The sequence below is a fragment of the Lissotriton vulgaris genome, chromosome 4_1 (assembly GCF_964263255.1).
Source record: "Lissotriton vulgaris chromosome 4_1, aLisVul1.2, whole genome shotgun sequence".
Lineage (NCBI taxonomy): Eukaryota > Metazoa > Chordata > Amphibia > Caudata > Salamandridae > Lissotriton > Lissotriton vulgaris.
The window spans coordinates 1,807,207,677-1,807,228,765 of record NC_141691.1 but is presented as its reverse complement, the minus strand read 5'-3'; the positions used below and the strand labels follow the sequence as shown (position 1 = coordinate 1,807,228,765).

Sequence of the window (21,089 nt, the reverse complement as noted above, 5' to 3'; positions counted from 1 at the left end):
TGCAGAAACATAGTGTGGTTTCCAAAAATGAGTGACGTTGCTCACTTCCATATAGTACTAGCACACACTCAGAACTATCATAAGGTTTACCAGTATATCATTATAACAAGAGTTCCACTGTTTGCCTGCCTCTACCTCAGGTGTTTGCTAGCTTTTGTACTCGTTTTGTCACCACCACCTCTGACTGATTATTTCTGTATACCTTCTCTGTCCTTCCTTGGTAAAACAATTTTCTAATGCTACTCCAGATTTTTGATCTGCATAGGTCTCCACCTATACATCTGCTGAAAACTGCTTGCTCTTCTGTTTTGAACTTTTCACTTAGGCATGTTTCATCCAAGCCCCACTCTCTTTACCTCCCTCCACATTTAAATAATGAGACTCACATGTAACACTTCTGTTATTTACCATTTTAACAGACCAGTTAGGAATATCTCCAGGTATCCTGCGGAGCATGCCACAATGTTCTCTGCGAGAGTTGACTGGTGATATGTGCATCTACATCAATACTATGTCTCTGCTGTTCTCAGTATCCTTCCATTTACCCACTTGAAATTCAATCATATTGTTAAATATTTGCATTGATTAAGGTAACTCTAGGTCTTTCTCTTTTCTGGGGAACTCTACATCTCTCTTCCAATCTAGTTGTGATCAGTAGAATGGCTGTGAGAGCAGTGGATAACATTAAACCCAAGCTTTCACCTTCCAGACAACACTTTCCAGGTTTCTAGTTTATTTCTCAGTTTGTGGCTATACAGAATGCAATATCCACATCAGCAGGCAGTGTAGCGCTCCACGGAAGAAGAAACAATACTGTAAACCCAAGCCTACACAAACTTGGCGTTCAATAACCTTTAATTGATAAAAATATTACTGAAACTATTGATCTAGTTGGGACGTTAGGTCTGTTTCACAACATGGGTTTCACATCCAAAATATACCTAGCCTGTTTTTTCATATTTTCCTTACCTGTATAGAGATGTAGGTAGCTGTTAGAACCACTGTCTTGTATCCTGAAGGTGCAGTGAGATTTTGTAGCTCTAGAACCCCGTAGATTGTGAGTTTCTCAAGAGATGGCAGATCTATGTCTGCTAAAACCCATTTACCTACAAAGATAATTATATTATACAAATGAATATGATGTAGCTACTGTCACACTGCTAGTTTAAATGATTAATTTGTCCAGTTCTCATGGTTCAACAGCCATACTACGTCACTGGACAATGAAGGTGCAATTTGCACTGCACAGACCACTCACGGGCATAGCAATGGGGCTCTGATCACTTATAGTCATAGAGACATTAATCATGCATGGTACAGTTCACAGTGTAGGAAGGACACAGTGGGGCACTGATTCCTCAGGACTCAGGTCTAAGCATGCAGGGGTTGCACAAGAACACTCATTGCTCAGGATGCCGGCTGGAATGGTTTCACAGGCTCAGTTAACATTCAAGGCACATTCACAGAGCACTGGGGCAATGGTGCTCGTCATTGGGTGTAAAAACATTTTTTGTAAATATAAAACCATTATATCTTGTTTTGAGACATAGGTTTGTTTGCTAGTGGGTGGTCAGCTCCAGAAATTCAAAGCACATGAGGGTCCCGAAGCAAATACTTTTGTACGGTTCGCATACTGCCCTGCAATGCAAAATGTGTATGTCCTGTCAACTAGTTAGCAGATGTGTGGTTGGGGCTTCAGAGTCCAGTCTAGAATGGCCAACAGGTATGGGGTGAAAGAGGTGATCCCACCCTCAGATGGCAGTACTCTGAGGCCGTGTGACTGGTGTTGCTAGGTGATCGTCACCATGCCTGCCCATGTGTGATGATTGGTCGATGGCTGTGCCTGAAAAAGCGCAGCCAAGAGAGCTATGCGTTCCCACACCAGGAAAAATATCTTTGATTTCCCTATCTCCCTACTCAGACTACCTCTGTTCACTCACAAATTGCTAGGGTATATTGATACTTTCAAAGGAATCGATCTACAATTTGTGTGATGCATGGTCAGGGTTGGTCAAATTGTCCCTCGAACTTCATACACAGGTGTAGCACGTCTTCAGTAACAACTTCAAGCTGAGGCTCACAATACAATTTAGCCAGTTAGCTATCTCCACAGGTGGTATTGAACTTTCTAATTCCTCTCAGCATCCTCTGCTATATAAATTCCTCCAACTCTGATATATGTAGCATCAATCGGTGTCTTAAGTCCTGCATTGGCTGATGCACATAGAGACGGAATCACTACTCTCTGTCTTAGGGACTAAATCCCGCTGCACCACTACTAGATGCACTAGTTCTATGTACACATGTGCCACCTGATGAGTCTCACCATGCAAACTGAACAGATAGCTATATACACTTACTGGCATCAACACAGTCAATACACAAATCTCAAGACCCACGACATCACACCATCATGTTTTTCAAGCATTTCTTGATTTATTGGGTGAAAAATATTGAAATCTCCATTATTCATTCTCTGCCATATGGTAACAGCGAATCTATTTATGTAATATTAATATGGGTAGTTGAATAATCATTTCGAAATAAAATACCTTTTTTTCAATGCATTTTAAATTGATGATCATTGTAAATTGGCCTTAATTATTTGATCAAGTTTCCTGCTAAGTTAAAACATATGCTGGCTCATACTCACTTCAGACATATTTCTAACATTTGCAATCATTGCGCAGATAAGAGTGCTACCCATTGTTTATTTGGCTAAACTGAACAAGGAATCAAACATCCAAGATTCCCATTAACATATGGTGTATTTTATGAAGACAGTATGACATACTAATGTACAGTACCTGTAGGAATCACCACATTTGATCCATTTGTCGGGACTTGCATACCGTTTTCCAACCAGAAAGACTGATTTGACCATAGGCTGAAGAGAAAGAAAGAGAAGCACATTTGAATTTTTAGGCCGTGTATTCAAATTCATTATTTCTGAGTACCTGAAATGAGTCCTCATACTAGTTCAGCGATATTGGGGGCTGCCTCCACGCTAATGGAAAGGCAACCAGTTTGTAACTTGCAGGTATCAGCCTAGCTTTTTTTCTTCAAATTCTCCCCCATAAATCCCATACCGTTGCTTAACTAAGGTGCAGCATTGATACAGCAACCAGTGACATAACACGGTATACATGGCATTTCAGAGTCCAGAACATGATTACTTCCACCATCTTGTTTGCTGTTTTTCCTCTGAGCAAGAAAAGACAGGATCCTATGCTGAGGAAGGATTCTGCCAGGGTGATCAAAAGTGTGTTGAGGACGTGTTTGGGGTCATTCCAAAAGGTTGGGTCTTATGTAGGTCGAGCCACTGTGTAGCTCGAGACCACGGTTTGCTGAGTTGATCAACTTGTGTTTCAAGTAAATCTGCATTAGATCTTCATCACTGAATTTGGCTAATGAAATTACTAATACTAAAAGAACAAGGCGTAATTCAGATTTGGGAAACAGGTGAGAAGCTGTTAAGCAAATAAATGTACTAATCAAGGAGGAGATTTGATTAGTGAAGGCACTGCAGTATATCGATTGGCCCCTCAAGGTGATTTGGCCATTCTGGTTGCTGCGGTCACTAGCCTGGTGTTGGAAGAGCATCACCTTTCACACCGAAAGCAAGTGTGCTACTAAGCACTCTGGGGCAGATTTATGTTAACTGGCGCATCCCGAGGGATGCGCCAGTTAACGTGCGCCACAGTGCGCCACAGCTACGCCACCCATGGTGCGCCGCATTTATGTTGCGGCGCACCATTGGGCAAAAACGGCACAGATGCGTGACGCATCTGTGCCGGAAATGCGACGCATTGCTGGAGTTGCGTCTCAAGCGCGACGCAGCTCCAGCAAAGCTCTGGGGGGGCCTATTCTTTCAATGCTGCCTCAAGCCTTACGCCTGCTTCAAGCAGGTGCAGGGTTTTGACGCAGCATTGCCCTGAAAGTGACTGAGTGAAATCTCATAGATTTCACTCAGCCACTTTCAAGAGGCGTTCCTGCGCAGGAACGCCCCCCCCTGCGCAGGAACGCCTCCTCATGGCGCAGTGCTGTACAACGTGACGCATCTCATAGATGCGTCACGTTGTAAATAGGGCGCAGGGATGCGCCACGTTTCCAGCGTAAACGTGGCGCAAGCCCTTCATAAATCTGCCCCTAGATATCTGCTCCCAGCTGGTTGTCTGTTTTTGGTCCTGTGTTTTTGTCAGTGAATGAAACTACTCTCATATATAAAGATAATCTCTGGGTGAAAGCACTACCCTCTATGCTCGTAATTTTGTACATACATCTCGTGTGAAATTGTTTAACTTCAAATGTCAGTGTATTGCAGAAAAATACCTAATATAAGTAAATCAGGCATTATGTGTTAGCTATGGAAATAATTCTGTCCAAAAAGACAAAAGGGAGTGAAAATGAAGAGTGTCTTTTTCCAAAATGTTAAAGAGCTGCATGAAAGCCATATTGAATGAATGATTCGATGCTTTGGATTTATACATGCTGCTTGTTAGTATAAGCAGTGCTGAACGATAAGGAAAGACAAAAAGTTCACATCTGGGGAACAGTGACAGCCTTCACAGCCGTATGGACTTTTGAGAGGCCCCCTGGCTCCCTAGTGTTAACACCACAAAGAGATCTCAATGTCACAACAAGGCTGTGCTATCACCCTTATCCATTCACCTAGGACAGTCAACCAGCGTGATATGAAGGACAGTCTGGTGTGGTTTCAATCATGAAGCTCTTTTGGAATATGCCCAATACGTTTATCCAGGGTCTGGTTCTGCAGTTTGCTGTTACGTTAACCTTTCTTTTACTTTACATACATAAAGAGTGGTGATAATTGCAGCCGCGGCCCGTGCAGGTAAGAGCAGTGCGACCGGGTTGGGGGAGGGAAGGGGATTCGAGAGACGACCATGAGGGAAAATTACATAAATAATTCATTTTCCCTCATCTTTGTCTGTCGAAATAGGCCCCACCGCTCTTACCAGCATGGGCCACAGCTGGATAATTGACCTGTGTTGGATGCTGTACATTGGTTATGCATAAAGGAGGAGCCTTGGGATTTTTAATGTGTGCTTCAAGGGAGAGGGCATCAGGCACCTAGAAGTGTTTGGAAGCAAAGAAGTCAATATATTTTGATAATGTTTAATTCTGGAGACAATGTTGATCATGCTCCAAACACTGATGTGTTTATGGATGAAGGAAATTAGGGTACTGGTTGAGAGGAATAAAATCCTATTCAAGCATAAACCACAATTCTTGTCAGGGTGAAACCCAAATAAACCCAAATTTATCTGTGCTCAACTCTCTGGTAGCTTAACACAACAGTCAGGTGTAACTTAGAGGCAATGTGTAAAGTATGCAGCACTCGAAAGAAGTCATCAAGTGAAAATATAACACTAGAAAAATCCAACACCGACTTCGAAAAATTGAGTAAAATGTAATAAATTATTTTAGACAAAAATGACAAAAATCCATAAGTAGAAATGGAGACATGCAGTTTTAAAGTTTGAGGGAGAAATAGTGCATAAAAGCACCAACCGCCAACTGTCGTCATCGAGTCGTGCCAGACCGGGACAAAGTCACAAGTTCAGGCCGACTATGATGGGAGCATGAGCCGGCTACAGGGACCCAGTTAGGCCCACTGGAGAAAGTACCTTATGTGCCAGGAGTGCGCAGCAATGTTTGCAAGGCTTCTTGTTATCAGCATCAGTTTTGAGGGGCTGCGCAGGCCGCGTGTAAGGTCCTGCATCAGAATGTCACTCTGTGTCGTTTCAGATGAAGCTGTGCTTTAAGGCTTTGCCTTGAGTTTGTTTGGTTTCGATGAAGCTGGGAGCTGGGTGGCATGGCTTGGTAAGGCCCTGCGTTGCTTGACATCAATTTCATTTAGGCTGACAGCGGTGTTGCAAGGCTCTATGGGGCTTGGTGTTGCTCGGCGTCAGATGCAATGAAACTTGTAGCTGTGCAGGGAGGCTTTGCGGGGCTTCACGTCACTTCTCACCAGATCCAATGGTCTGTCCCCACTTCGAAGGGTCCAGAACTGGAGGGGATCACTTGAGGGGGTTAGTTTTCACAGCAGGCAGAGTCCACTTTTCAGCCAACTACTCTTGGAGTCTCTCTGGTGGTTCTGGTTCAAGATAAAGATCCAGTCCTTCTCACTCAGGCAGCAGGGCAAGAGGACAGCAGAGTATCAGTCCTTCTTACAGCAGAGAAGCACAGCGGTCCTTCTGAGTCTCCACAGGTCCAGAAGTGTACTGAAGAGTTGGGTCTGAGGGTCAACTATTTATCCTTGAAAGAGAAGAAGTTTCTTGAGGTTTCCAATCTTAGAGGTGTCTGGAATTTCTTACCCCCATGCCCTAGTCCCACCTTCTCTGGGGCACAAAGGTGTACTGTTAAACCCTTTGTGAGTGAGCTGAGGCAGAGTTTTTGTGATGTGCAAGAGTAGTAGGGGACAGACCCAGGCCCCCATCAAGTCAGAGAAGGCCAGTCCTGCCAATTTCGATTCCTCCTTTGTCTGGGAGTAATTCAAAATAACCAACTGCCAGATAACCTAGTCATGTGACCCAGGAGGCAAGCACGAAATGGTTAGGAAAAGAAAATGCCAACTTTCCAAAAGTGCATTTTTAGAATTGTGACTTAAAACCTGACTTTACCGTTACAGAAGGGTTTAAATTACAATTCTTTAGATCCAAACTCAGCATGCCTACTTGCTCCCAATTCAAAACTATACCATATTAAATCTAATAAGGTAACCCAATGTTATCCTATGGAGGAGTTTTTCACTCGAAGGACATGTAAAACTTAAACGTACATGTCCAACTTTCTAAATGTGTGACACCCTCTCCTCTTCACTGTCAAGGGTCTACCCTAGTGGTGGCTTATATTTATTATAAAAGGAAGGTTTAGGCCTGGCAATAGGTTTATTTTGTCAACTTGAAAAGACAGTTTAAAATGACATGCCTGAGATATGTTCAAAAGTGCTACTTTAGTGAGTGGAACAATCAGTGCTGCAGGCCCACTAGTAGCATTTAATTTACAGGCCCTGGGTATGCATAGTGCAACTTTACTAGGGACTTACAAGTGAATTAAAATGTAAGCCCATTTTAAGATGTTTAAAGCTGAAAGCACAAGCACTCTTAGCAATAATAAGTAAGTGTGCAAAGTGCTAAAGCCAGCAAAATGAAGTCATCAAAAACAGGAAGATAGAAGGCATAAAGTTGGGGGAAACCATGGCAAGGATCACAGGTCCAAAAATATGAGTTTTTTGAAGAGGTATTTTACTTGGGGTAGTATTATTACTTATTCAATAGCACCTTTGTTATCAGCTACAGAAGTATAATAGGACAAGGGAGCTTGCCAAAACTCTAAAAAAGTTACACATAGATTACTTTAGTTGACACTCAAACTAAGTTATCTAATCAGCAACATGTAATACATCACAACCAATATTTTTTGTTATTTACTATGATCATTTTGAGGGGCTGTTTGTTTTTCTAACTTACTTGGTTTACTAATTAGGTAGTTGAATTTCAGTTTGGAAGGGGAGATCCAACTTTGGTTACTTGAGTGCTGTTGGTGTCTGTGATGGTATCTACCATATCGATGTGGAATTTTCCATTTGCATGATTATGTCTTCTTCATATATTAAAGTCATTGGCTGAAGATCTAGGTGAGCAGATTGGGTAAGGTTTGATTCAGGGATGTCTTTGATTCAGTCACAAACAGGAGAATGAAAAGACCTGGGCACTCTGGATGAGTGTTTGCTAGATGTGTTTCTTTGGAGAGCAATGTGTTTACTTTGGTAGAGAGCATATAGTGATTTATGTATTGTAATAGGTTGAAAGACAGAAATGCTACTTTTAGATTCATTGATCATCTGACTATTTACCCAAGTATAAGGTGACAGGCTTCAAAGTGTAGATCATACTACTGTTACTTGTTAACGAGAATTGTTCATTCAAATATTCTGGGGATCCTGGGATAACACTAAGTAATTAATGAGAAACATGTTTTGAAACTTGGAATCATTTTAAGGTACAAAGATTAAATGACATTTTGTTGCACTTCTGAAGTGGAATTGTAGCAACAACGCCTTCTATTGACAGCTCAGGTTGGACTAACCACAGTGTTGTCTTCTGGGCCCACCAACTCAATGATGAAGTAGCTGCCTGTTAGAAATGGGATTTCGGGTTGGCTAAGGTTTGTACCGAAGCCAGGCGGAAACCACCACTTTAGTCGGGATAAGGGAGTTACACTCCTAAAATAACCCCTTCTCACCCTCTTGGTAGCTTGGCACGAGCAGTCAGGCTTATCTTAGAGGTGTTGTGTAAAGCATTTGCACATAACCAACAGTAATACAATGTAAGCACTACAAACTAACACCACACGAGTTTAGAAAAATATCCAATATTTTTATATACTTAACCAAGACTAAATACGACAGGAATCCACAGTACAGTACTTTTAAAATAGTTGCGTTGCAAGATGTCTTGAAAAGACAGTTCCTTGATGTCGATAGCTCCGTCCGGGCTATCACGGTGTTGTGAACAAACAACTCCAAACAGTTCTGGCTGACCGCAGCATCGCGGGTCAGCTGCGGTGTCAGGAAGACCCGCCAACAGTACCTTTCAGAGATGCAGATTGTCGATGACCTCTTGTTGTCACACATGTTGCAGGTCGATCTCCTCTCTGATGGAATCAGGAGCGCTGGCGTTGGCAGGCATCGGGTGCTGCGGTGCAAAGTGCAGCGGTGCGGCATGCGGTTCCCTCAGGTTGCGGTGCGAGCAGCGGCTCGTGGCGGCATCTGATGGTGGCATCAGTGAGACCAGGGTCGCGGTGTGAGACGAAGGCGGTTCTCGTCATGGTACTGGCAGGTCACAGTGCAGCAGCTGCGTCGCTGTTGCTTGAAGCGCTGTTGTTGACAACTGGAGTCGATGGCACCTGCGTCGGTAGGCCAAGGCTGCGGTGCGGAATGAGTGCAGTGCATCGTAGAACTTTACGAGCAGTGCCCCCGAACCACGGTGCAAGCAGTGGCGTCGAGTCCGGCATGGAGCGTCGTCGTCGGGGATACCAAGGCGTCGTTGTGAAGTGAGGGGGTGCAGAGTGCGGTACCCACAGGTCGCAGTGCGAGCAGCGGCTCGGTGGCGGCGTTGGCAGGCGTCGGTGGTGAGATCAGGGTTGCGGTGCGGTTGCAGCGGTCCTCTCTGCGGTGCCTTTCAGAACAGGGGGTCGGCAGCGGCGTCGTAGATGGCGTCAGGCTTGAAGCCTTTGATGTTCCTGAGACTTCATGAACAGGGGGCAAGCTCTACCTCAAGCCCTTGGAGATACTCAGCACAAGTAGAGAAAGTTCAGTCCAGTCCTTTCACTGCTCAAGGCAGAAGCAGCAGCTGGAGGCCAATCCAACAAAGCAATAACACAGCAAAGGGGCAGTATTCCTCCTGGTAGCTCTTCCAGCTCTTCTTCTTGGCAGGTTCCTTGAGTCAAGTGAGTTCTCTGAAGTTTTTTCTATCCCTGAGACTTCCAACAGGATGCAAGCTCTACTTCAAGCCCTTGGAGAAAATTCTAACAGCAGGATGATCAAAACACAGTCCAGTCCTTTCCCTGCTCAAGACAGAAGCAGCCACTGCAGGCCAACCCCTCAACACGCAGCATAGGGGCAGTACTCCTCCTCCAGATTTCCCAGTCCTTTGTCCTGGCAGGTTCCTTAGTTCAGAAGTAATCTAAATCTCTGGGGTCTGGGGCCCAGTATTTATACCAGCAAATCCTTTGTCCTCTGAAGGCAGAGGGGCCTGTACCTAGTTCAAACCAGTTCTGGGTGCATTCTGCCAGTGTGCACCTTCTTCCTTTGTCAGTGTAGGCCAGGGTCATCAGACGCACCACTGGAGGTGGAGCCAGCATTGTGGAAGGCGAGCCCAGCTCTATTCTGACCCAGGTGCGACTCCTCTCACCCATCTATTTGTAGATGTGCCTATTCAGCCCTGCTGACTCACCCGGTCTCCTGGAGTCTCCCCCAGCCCCTGTCACTCACAAAGCAGACAGACAATACACACGCCAGCAGAGGCGGGCTAGATGGTTAGGTCAGAAAAGACCTATTTTCTAAAAGTGGTATTTTCAAACACAGAACGTTAAAACCAGCTTCACTAAAAGATGTATTTTATCATTATTAGTTCAGGCATACTAAACTCGAATTCCTACCATGTTCCCTGATTCTGTTAGGATTATAGGATGTAATAATCAATCTGCCCATTCTGGCCTAAGGAGAACAGGTAGCCTTGCAATAATGAAAAGCGAAGCAGGCTGTAATTCACTATCAGGACATGCCACACACACCAGGGCATGTACTACCTTTTACATACAGTGCATCCTGCCCATGGGGGTACCTTGGGCCTACCTTAGGGGTGACTCACATGTAGAAAAAGGAAGGTTTAGGGACTTGCAAGTGTGTGCACTTGCCAAGTCGACATGGCTGCCCCAGGCTGTGCACAGGCTCTGCCGTGGCAGGGCAGAGTTACACTTTACGAGCTGTTTGCGTGGGTGTCACAATCCAGTGCTGCAGCCCACCAACAGCATTTGATGTATAGGCACTGGCACTCGCAGTGCACTATACTAGGGACTGACACACAAATCAAATAAGCCAATCATGGAAACACCAATCCATAACACATTTTACACAGAGAGCATATGCACTTCAGCACGTATTAGCAGTAGTAAAGTGCCCAGAGTCCTAAAACCAACACAAAAAGGTCAGGGAAAAATAGGAGGAAAAAGCAAAAAGTTTGGGGATAACCCTGCAAAAAGGGCCATTTCCAAAACTGCCTTACTGGACACATTTCTGCAATCAAATAGCTAGGTTTAATGTTGGAATTTGATGGGCAGGTGCAGGCGGTATTATGATGTAGCATGAGAGGAGAGGTTTCAGTTATTACGCAGTACAGGTTAGCCCAGAGATTGAGCGGTTTGTGGGGCATCCTGTCTAATGTGGTGTTTGAACTGAAGAAGGTAAGCTGATCTGCCTGGATGCATAGGTTTTAGGTGCCTGGCCTTCCCGAACCATAAATATTTGTTACAAGAGGCCTCCTGGTTATAAAGGTAGGTGTCTAGCAGTAGCACCTATTCCAACAGAATGCATCTCCACCACTTATCTCCACAGTCCACATCTGTGGTTTGATTCACAAAAAGGTACGTCTACATCCACAGAGTTTAGTTCTATGATTTTCAACTTGCTGTAATAATAGTCTTTTTTGCATTTCCAGAATACAAAATTTAATGCACAGTACAATTCTGCATTGTAGAAAGCCAAAGCTTTTTGGGTTTTTTCTGCATGGTGAAAATATTTTTTTAAAGGTCTAGAAGTTTGGGGTTCTACCATTCCCCACTCTGCAAGAGAATATACTCGAGCACATTCGGAGGGTCAGAGATGAGCTTTTTTAAATAGACACAATTTTACTCTCTTAAAAGGTCTTAAAGCCCAATCCTAACCACTTGTGCGAGATGTACGTACGTCTAATATTACATTTCTGTGAGGTAATATTTTGCAGGAGTATTAACAATTGAAAGGTCACCTTTGTGAATTCCTTTCTAGTTGCAAGCCTTTTCCTTGGCGCTTGTAAATCTTTATTCTAGCAATTTGGGCCCTATGCCTGTCTATTTTCACTATGATTTCTTGATTTTATCTCATAGGCAATTAGCCTGCTTTTCCTTGATATGCTTCTTTTTTTCCTTCTGTTCCATCTGTCCAGCAGTCCAGCCCCTATCTTTTCAATGTTGTACCGTACTTCTTTTCTTTAGCCTACCTCTTAAAGCATACCTCTTAATATTTCCTTCTTCTTCTCCATGGCATCTGATCTCATTTTAATTGCTCTCTGTCCCTAGTAAGTGGGAGAAGTACATGACTGCGAGTGCCTTCCTGTCAAGGGTCGGTCATTCAGAGGTCACAGCACAAATGCTGCTATTTATACAATGTCATGAAAGTGCCTACAATAACTATGTCTGCCCACTCTAGTTGGTAGGGTAAGTGCAAAAAAGGTACTCTGTTGTTTGGCTGGAAAGAGGTTTGAGCCATTATGAGAGTGCAGAGCCCAAAGGAGCCAGTTGCGTAAAGCCATCCGTCTACTATTCCCTCTAAGAGATGTCCGAATCTGGCCCCAAATGCACCAGTGATCATTTAAAATTCTCTATGCGTTTCATGTTGTGAAAGAAACCGACAGTAATGCTCCATTTTACATTATCACATCAATGTTAAAAGAGATAGAGTACATACTCATAAGCGTGAGGACGGTCTTCGGAAACTGGTACACTGGTCGGCGGTGGTGGGACGACGCAGTCCTTGAAAAAGCACTGATACACTCTCAGGTCAACATTGACATTGGACATGGTTGGATCCACCATTCCAGGAACAGCTCGGCGCGAGCGTCGGGTTTTGCCAGACACTGGAATGGCAACATTGAACACTTTAGCACAATCACTCTATCAAAGCAACATAGCATGATAATGAAAGAATGTATTCGACGAATGACAAAAACTTAGGCACATTAAATAAAAATGATATTTTACCATATTAGCACAGTTTATACAAACAGCTATAGGATCTCCAATTAGTGAAGGCCTTATATAGTGGGTAAATATATGGGAAAGAGCCATCAATGTGAGTTGCGGCAAATGTGCATTTGTGATTCAAAATATACACATTACACAATTCTTCCTCACCACTCTAGAAAAGTGGGAAATGCATAGTCAAGGGATCACAAATTCCATCTCGTCATCTTCCTGTGCTCCACAATCAAGCATGAAGGTCATTCCCTTGCCCTGGGACTGAGTATGGATCAGCCACAGAACAAGAGTTGGGAGCAGGCCTCACTAATATTAATAAGGATGGGACCCGGCCCGTGTCACAAACGTGTGCATTTATGCAGGGCACGGGTGTGTGCATTATCTAGAAGGCATACATTTCTATGGTGGTAGCAGTATTAATATTTATTTAATTTGGCAGCCAGTATGGGAGGTTGTAGAGCAGTGAAATAGAACAGGTTAGCGAGTGCTTTCAGGAGTGTTGATTTACATTTGGTGCTTCAAAGAACTTCTGGACATTGGGGGCCTAAATGGGATGGGGGCAGTGGTCTTCATGCCTGAAGATCCTCCACAATATAAGCATGATTTAGTGAATGCTGTCAAAGAACCTGGTTCTGAACATGTGCACTTGTGTATGTTTTAGTGAAGAACTCCAGAACTATGGACTGTGGGTCAGATTCCCAAACTGTAGGAATTGCGATTGTCATTTCCTAATTGCGATTCTTAGCATATAGCAATTAGGAAATCGCAATTCCTGATGTAAAAAACACTTACAGGTCTTAAGTAGCGACCTACCTCATGAATACTAATTAATGAGACAGGTCACAGTTTGCGACCCCCTAGAATTACAGCCATCACAGGGATAGTGGCTTGCTAGGATACCACCATATCTGTGATTTATTTTGAATAAAGCAAGCTTTTGTTTTAAATACAGCACATTGTTTCAAGAAAGAAAATGAAATGGTTAAGCTATATTATATTTTTCAAGAGCAGACCTCTGCCTGCTCTTTAAAAATGTTTATTTTAACATTCTCAAAGGGGAGGAGGTCTTGTAGGAAACCCCTTCCTATTTGTGAATGGGTTAACACCTCCTTCAAGGGGTTTGTAAAATATTAATGTTTTGCAACCAGAATTTAGTCACAAAACATTATAACATCCCATTCAGATTCCAAATTTGGAAGCAATACCCTAAACAGGCCCCTTCCAAAAACCGAATAGGCAGGTATTTGCAATTCCAAATTGAGATTCTGCAATATTTCACTGAATCACAATTTGGGATTTCCAAATCCCAAAATGATTTTTTAGGTTCACAAACAGGCATATTCTGCAAATAGGCCTGTTAGCAACCTCAAAAAAGTTTTGCACATCTGGTCCATTTGCTACAATTGTGGAACAATAATTACTGCTAATACCCACTTCACTCTTTAGGCACCCTTACCATGAGCTCGGTCCCGTAATTGCAGGAGCGGGTAATTATCATCTACAGGCAATAACACCCAAGTACTTTACTTTTGAGAGTCAAATACGTTGCTGGGCAATGCTGTAAACCAAAAGGGGCACAGAATCTTTTTTGGGGTGATGGTCATTCCATGTGTTGCTGCTATTGCCAAAGATCAGTACTTCCGTCTTGTCCGTGTTCAGCTGTAGAATGTTCTTCATCAAGTCTGCTATGTTCATTATGCATCTGTGTGCTGTAAACCAAAAGGGGCACAGAATCTTTTTTGGGGTGATGGTCATTCCATGTGTTGCTGCTATTGCCAAAGATCAGTACTTCCGTCTTGTCCGTGTTCAGCTGTAGAATGTTCTTCATCAAGTCTGCGATGTTCATTATGCATCTGTGGATGTAGGTTATGATGGTGGTGGCATAGTCGGTGAGTTAGAGGATGATTTGGGTGTCGTCTGCATAGGAAATTATGTTGAGACTGTGGGATCTGACGATGTTGGCCAGTGGGGTCATATATGCGTTGATGGGCATGGGACCGCGGGATGAATTCTGGGGGAAAAACAGGTGATCTCCTTGGGTTCAGAGGTGAAAGGTGAGAGGTGGATCCTCTGGGTTCTTCCTGTGAGGAAAGAGGTGATCCCTCTAAGTGCTTTCTCTTAGATGCTGATCTGGTGGTTGGATTGGTGTCACAGCTGCCGAGAAGTCGAGGAGGATGAAAGCGGCTGTTTCTCCTTGATGAGGAGGTTTAGGATGTTGTCAGTGTCTAGGATCAGGGTGGTTTCAGTGCTGTGATTGCTGGTGAAGCCAGATTTGGAGGCATTGAGTAGCTGGTTCTTCTCCAGGTATGTCATGAGTTGATTGTTCGTGATATTTTCCAGTACCTTCACTGGAAATTGGAGCAGTGAGATTGTCTGGTAGTTTTAGAGTTCACTGGGGCTGACAGAGGGTTTTTGAGTAGTGGCCTGTCTTCAGCGTGTTTCCAGGCATCAGGAAATGTTGCTGAGGTGATAGAGTTGATGAGTAGAGTGGTGAGTTCCTGGCCAATCCTTTGGTTTCTGAGGTTCAATATGTGGTGTGGACATGGGTCCGTGAGAGCTCCTGGGTAGTTGGATTTCATGGTGAAGGGGGTGTACTGGGTGGAGAGCATGTTTTAGGTGGTCAGTTTGTGCTTCGTGTCAGTTAGAGTGGTGGCATATCTGTTGAGGAAGTCCATAGATATGTTTTTAAGATGGTAGAGATCGTGTCGTGGAAGAAGTGGGCGAGGTTGTCGCACAGCTCCTGTGAGGGTGTGACATTGTTTTCGCTGGCAGCAGGGTGGAAGAATTCCTTAACAATGTTGACAAGTTCCCTCGTGGTGTTGGTGCCTCTCCAACTGTTTCCTGTCTCATTTTGCGGTTCAGAGTTCTTTGATGTACCAGCTGGCCTTTTTGGGAAATTTTCTCTGGATTTTGCTCTTGATGAAGACATTCCAGTGTAATTGGTGATCCAGGTGTTGAAGTTTTTCACTCCCTGTTTGAGGCTGGTGGTTGTAGCAGGGTTGGACGTGTTGAGGGCATTCATCCAGCTGGTCTCTGAGATTTTGCATCACCTCAAATGAGGGGCGTTGGTCCACTTAGGGTTGACGGTGCAAGGGCTGGAGATGCTGAAGTGGATGACTGAGTGATTGGTCCATGTGAGTTCTGTTACATGGCTGTATTTGATGTGGTTGCTGGAGGTGGATATTGGGTCCAGCATGTGTTCTGCGGTGTGTGTAACGTAGTGCACAATCTGGGTCAATTTGTGGCAGGGTTTTTGTCACTGAGGACGTCGAAGTGGACATTTAGGTTACCGATGAAGATGTTGACCTTAGAGTTTAAGGCTAAGGGGAGCAATGAAGTCTGTGATTATGTTGCAGAAGCTGGAGTGTGGGCATGAGAGTTAGTATGCAAGGGTGCCTCTGATGTTTGTTTTGTGGTCCGTCTGGAGCTTGCATTTGAGATGATCCATGGGGTGGTGGTGTTGTAGGTGGTGGTGGTGCACTGTATGGTGATTTTGTGGATGATGGCTGTTTCTCCTCCTTTCATTTGTGCAGTCCTGGTGACTGATTTTATATCTATCAGGATTCGCTGTAACAATGTCTGGGCGAGATGTGGGGTTGAGGCTGCTTAGGAAGACAATGTTGAGTACAAGGATTGGGATAAGGCCCCATAATTCAGTGAAAGGCTTTCAGAGTAAGCATGTTTTTAGAAGGTCACATGGAAGTTGGTGTTTTTGTTCAGGTAGCGTCTGAGGTGTGTTCAGGGTGAGGCTGGTCGGTGGGCTGGTGTGTGTGCAGTGGCAGGTGAAGTGCTAGTGGGTGTAGGTGAAAGGTACTACTGTGGAGCATGGGTTAGAGTGGTGGCAGGGTTTGTTGTGGTGTCCAGGGTCGAGGGGGTAGAGCTTAGCAATGGCGTATCTTCAGGTAATTATTGTTTTGTTTTTTCATGGTATTGCAAAACCTTATTGTCTGGGAATATTCCATGCCATCAATCTAAATAAATTATTTGCTGCAGGAACAAAAATATTATCTAAAAAAACACACATTACCAGAGGACTCCCTTGCACTGTCGGGAACTACTGTGTGTGTGGATGTGTTCCTGGTGAAAGAGTGGCATGACGCTACTCGTAGTGAAGTCAGCTTTTGACTGAAGTGGGCTGATACATTGCCCCTTAATGCGTACTGCAGTGGGTGGAAGAAAAATGTAAATGACAACAGACTGAAGGATAAAATCTGCCTGAAACCCCTATAAGTATTGCGTTCATGTACATACTATTTTAGTAAAGTCAAAAGATTTTGACAGACACAGGCTCAAAAAAAGTTATTTAGTCTGGGATTGGGCACCAGCCTCCTGCCTTTGATAGCGAAAGGAAGAAAGGAAGAAGGAAAGAAAGATCGAATGAAAGTAAGAGAAGGAGGGAAAGAGAAAGAAAGAGAAGGAAAGAAAAAGAAAGAAGGAAAGAGAAGGAGAGAAGGAATGAAAGAGAAGAAAAGAGACGAAAATAAATGGAGAATGAAAAAGAAGGATAGAAAGGGAGGGAAGGAAGGAAGGAAGGAAGGAAAAAGAGAATGGAAAAAAGGAAAGCAAGAATGGACGACAGAAAGCAAGAGAAAGAATGAAGGAAAGATAGAAGGAAAGAAAGAAAGAAGGAAATAGACATTGATAGAAAAGGAAGAAAAGAGAGAGTTAAAGAAAGAGAGGAAGGAAGGAAAAAGAAAGAGAAGAAAAGAAAAGAGAAAGAAGGAAAGAGAGAAAGAAAAAGGGACAAAAGAAGGCAATAATGAAAAAAGGAGAAAGAAAGAAAGAAAGAAAGAAAGAAAGAAAGAAAGAAAGAAAGAAAGAAGAAAGAAAGAAAGAAAGAAAGAAGGAAAGACAGAAAGAAAGAGAAACAAGAAACAGTTAGGAAAGAGGGAAAAAGAGAAGGAAAGGCAGAATGAAAGAAAAAAGAAAGGAGGAGAGAAAGATAAAAGTAAATAGAGGAGAACCTTATACAGAACATCTTCAAATGGGCACAACCTAGTATGCTGTGAAATAGCAGCAGCCAGAACAGCAAAACATTCCAAAAGGAATTTATACCAGCTTTGGCAAGAGACTGGATCAGATAAAGCTGGAATATGTATCAGAAGTGTCCTCCTATCACCTGCCATCAGGCTCTAAACACAAACCACAAAAATAATTATAAAGTGAAAACAAAAACGCTGATACTGAAGGGAACTAGCTTGTGTACGTGTGAGACAGCAAAATGCAGTCACTCAAAGTGAAGTTAACCAGCAGCTTAAGTAGGCCAACCCACTGTCCCATGCTCTATGCTGTAGTGGGCAGAAGCGACATGTGAATGACAACACAACAGACAAATGGATGAAGAGAGGTGGCTGAAAGCCCCAATAGGTAGTTTTTTATACATATTTCAGTAAATACAAAAGGTCTTGGCTAACTCCAAACTAAAACAGGTGCACAGTTGTGGAATGTGCAGTCACACACAATCATAATTAAGTCACAAACATGCAATCTATTGATGCACCCTATTGAGAGTAGCAGCAAACAAAAAGTCAAAAGCCTGCAAGGGGCAGCAGAATACAGTCTCATTATTTGCTTTTGTAGTGCATCAGTAGCATTGGGGTGTGAGGGACAGCAGGAACGGTGGGGGGAGAAAGCAGTGGGGGGTTAATAGTAAAAAAAGAAAGACTTCCTGGAGCTGCCGGACACCTCGTGCTCTTCTGTTCCTGGTCGGAGCAGTCTCTGGGACAGCTTCGAACTCCCCATCCAATCCCTGTCCTGCTCTCAAGCATACGAGCAGCATGGGAGTTGACCTCAGCCTGCATGATCAACGCTCGCTCAGGGACAGGGAGTCTGCGCTGTTTCTCCAACCCGACTGTGCAAAACTGCCGGGTTGGAGAAACCTAAGTGCACATGTCAGTTTGACGGCCTAAGGCGGCCAGCCAAACTGACATGTGCACTTAAAAGTGCACATTTACCACTCCTCCTTGCCCCTCCCATGGCCCGACCCACTGCTCCCTGCACACGCTGGCTCAAATCCAGCAGCTGAAAATAAAACAAAAGTAACATATTGTTTTATTTTTCAGATGTTGGCTCTGAGCCAGTGTGGCAATGCTCCTCCAACATTGGGGAGGATCTGCAGCTCTGCAAAATCTTACATCGGGTTTCGATGAGCAAACTCACAGGGACCTCTTTACAAACTATATTTTCTAATATGTTTAGTAGTATTACTCACATACGACAAACTGTGATTCACTCACCTACGGCATAAGTCTTCGCCTCTGCCTCTCATATATTTTCTATGTGGAGATATGTGTTCTGACCTCCATATATGTATGCCTATATTTTAGTGTTAAATGTAAAGGGATGGGGGAGTGGGTGAAAATTTAGTTTACTTTCAAATAGGAGGGCTTTTGGGACAGATTCAGGAGGGGATTAAGGAGTGCAAGGGGGGAGTTTAGTACAGCAATATGCTCCCAAAGAAAAAAAAATGGTGGCAGCGACTTAAAACAACACCCCATAGGAAATAATGTTAAAGATAATAATAAATGTTTAATTTAAAAAAAATGTTTTATTTTAATATAACATTTTAATTGTTTTCTTAGTTTATAAATAAATGTAACTTTAATTGTGGATACATTAATTAATGTAAATATTTTTTATGCATAATGCTTAATACATATTAATGCATTATAACTACATTTAAACATTTAACTTTAGGTGGGCTTTTATTGTAAATCTTTAAAACATAATTTTAATTTAATATTTTTAAGTGACTTAAATATTTAATTAAAATGTAAGGTAATAGTGCTGTATCCCTTTAATTTTGCCCTACAAATAAAATAAACATGCAAGTTAATTTACATTAATATCTATATATTTTTTTAAGGTTCAAGAAACTTTATACTTTCTCTTTACTCTGCTATAGGGAGCACTCGGCCTTGATGGCAGAGATTTAAAAGTTACTTGTAGTAACTCAACATTTGTAAATTAATTCAGGGAGTGGAAATGTGGAAGTCTATAATTTGCAGTAAACTTACACTCATAAATTGTGAATATCAGAAAGTATGAAAACAGTAAATTTAAATATGTAGATTAACTCTTGTATAAATTCACCTATGTGGATAGCCTCCACATTTCTACTGTGCCTTACACTTGGAATCTAATCCACTGTCAAAAGACAATGGGCCTGATTCGTCAAGGTAAACGTACACTTTTTTGTAAGTTTACTACTTCTGGTATTCACAAAAGTAAACAGACCAAAAGTCTAACTTTTTTATTTGTCGGTATTCACAAGGTAAACTAATAACAAAAATCTAGCATTGCTATTTTTCAGCGTTCACAAAGGTAAACTATGACCAAACATATAACATTATATTTTTTGGTGTTCACAAAGGTGAACTAAAACCAAAAGTCTAACTTTGCTAGTATTAACTTACCTTTGTGAATACCAAAAAATAGTAAAGTTAGACTTTTTGTCTGAGTTTACCTTTGTGAATACCAAAAAGTTGTAAAGTTAGACCATTGGTCTAAGTTTGCCTTTTTGAATACCGAAAAGTAGTGAACTTACACAAATATTGGCTGCATATTCACATTAAACGTGTCATTTATTCTCAAACATGCAAGATCTATATTGAACTACGAAAACATTTTGGTATAGTGCACACAGTCAAATGGAAACTAAAGCAATCTCACACGTAAATAAATTGGTTCACCTAAAAAAGGGATGGACTTTTGTGAAGAAGGCAGACTGTATGATGAAAGGTGTTTTTACATTAAAATTCCCAATCAAGGCTCCCACAAATAGTGGTCTATCAAGGTAACTGCTTTTAAACATAACATTGATCATTTACATGGGCTTCTACTAACATTAGGAATAATTTCTCAAGGTACCTAAATAGCTCAATGTTGTCGTGCCATTGTCAAAGTACCAGTCTCCGTTGAAGTTTGAACTGTAAGTGAGGGGCAGTTCAGATCTGTTCCTCACGTCAATGATGTTAAACATATCCGGCTTCTGGGTGAGGTTGTGAGATATAATGACATAGTCTTCAGCCTGCAAGACAGACCCAAGAAAATACTTTATGGACTGCAAATTACTGTTGGCAACGTTTTAATGCTGTACAAATAGTCATTATTATATGTATTACCACCGAAAATGTATTGATAGTTCACAGTAATCAATAATATGGATGAAGGGTACATATCCGTCATGTCAGTAAACATGTGGGTCAGAATACATAAGAGCTAGTTTGACAGAAAACAGACGGTTAGGCATAAGTTGAACAAGGACTTTACAATGTTACTAATAGCACAGTTAGCTAATAGGCAAAGAACACATTAAAGATTATATTGGTACTATCATTTTAACTATCAGCAAGACCTTTAATAAAACATTCGCATCTGAACACCCACTCAGAATTTCTTCTTCGCTGGAAAGAGGTTTCTGTAGTACTGCTAGCAGCATGCTGATGGTGGCATGATATTGAGACTGGAAGCATGTTCTGCTGATGGATATTAATATCAGTGGTAAACTAAACACTGGCTGCAGACACCATTTTGTACTATTCAGATCA

The 21,089-nt window shown here is 42.5% G+C and overlaps 1 protein-coding gene across 1 annotated transcript in view; it reads right to left on the bottom strand.

The window, feature by feature from the left end:
* The window catches only part of LOC147724585 (fibrocystin-L-like), a 505,554-nt gene that overhangs the window by 166,318 nt on the left and 318,147 nt on the right, over window positions 1-21,089 (bottom strand). The window contains exons 54-57 of the mRNA XM_086918064.1: window positions 20,410-20,569; window positions 12,251-12,419; window positions 2,808-2,887; window positions 970-1,106 (exon numbers count right to left, since the gene is read on the bottom strand). Of these exons, the coding sequence (XP_086774190.1) occupies window positions 970-1,106; window positions 2,808-2,887; window positions 12,251-12,419; window positions 20,410-20,569 (546 nt within the window). The remainder of the gene's footprint in view (window positions 1-969; window positions 1,107-2,807; window positions 2,888-12,250; window positions 12,420-20,409; window positions 20,570-21,089) is intronic.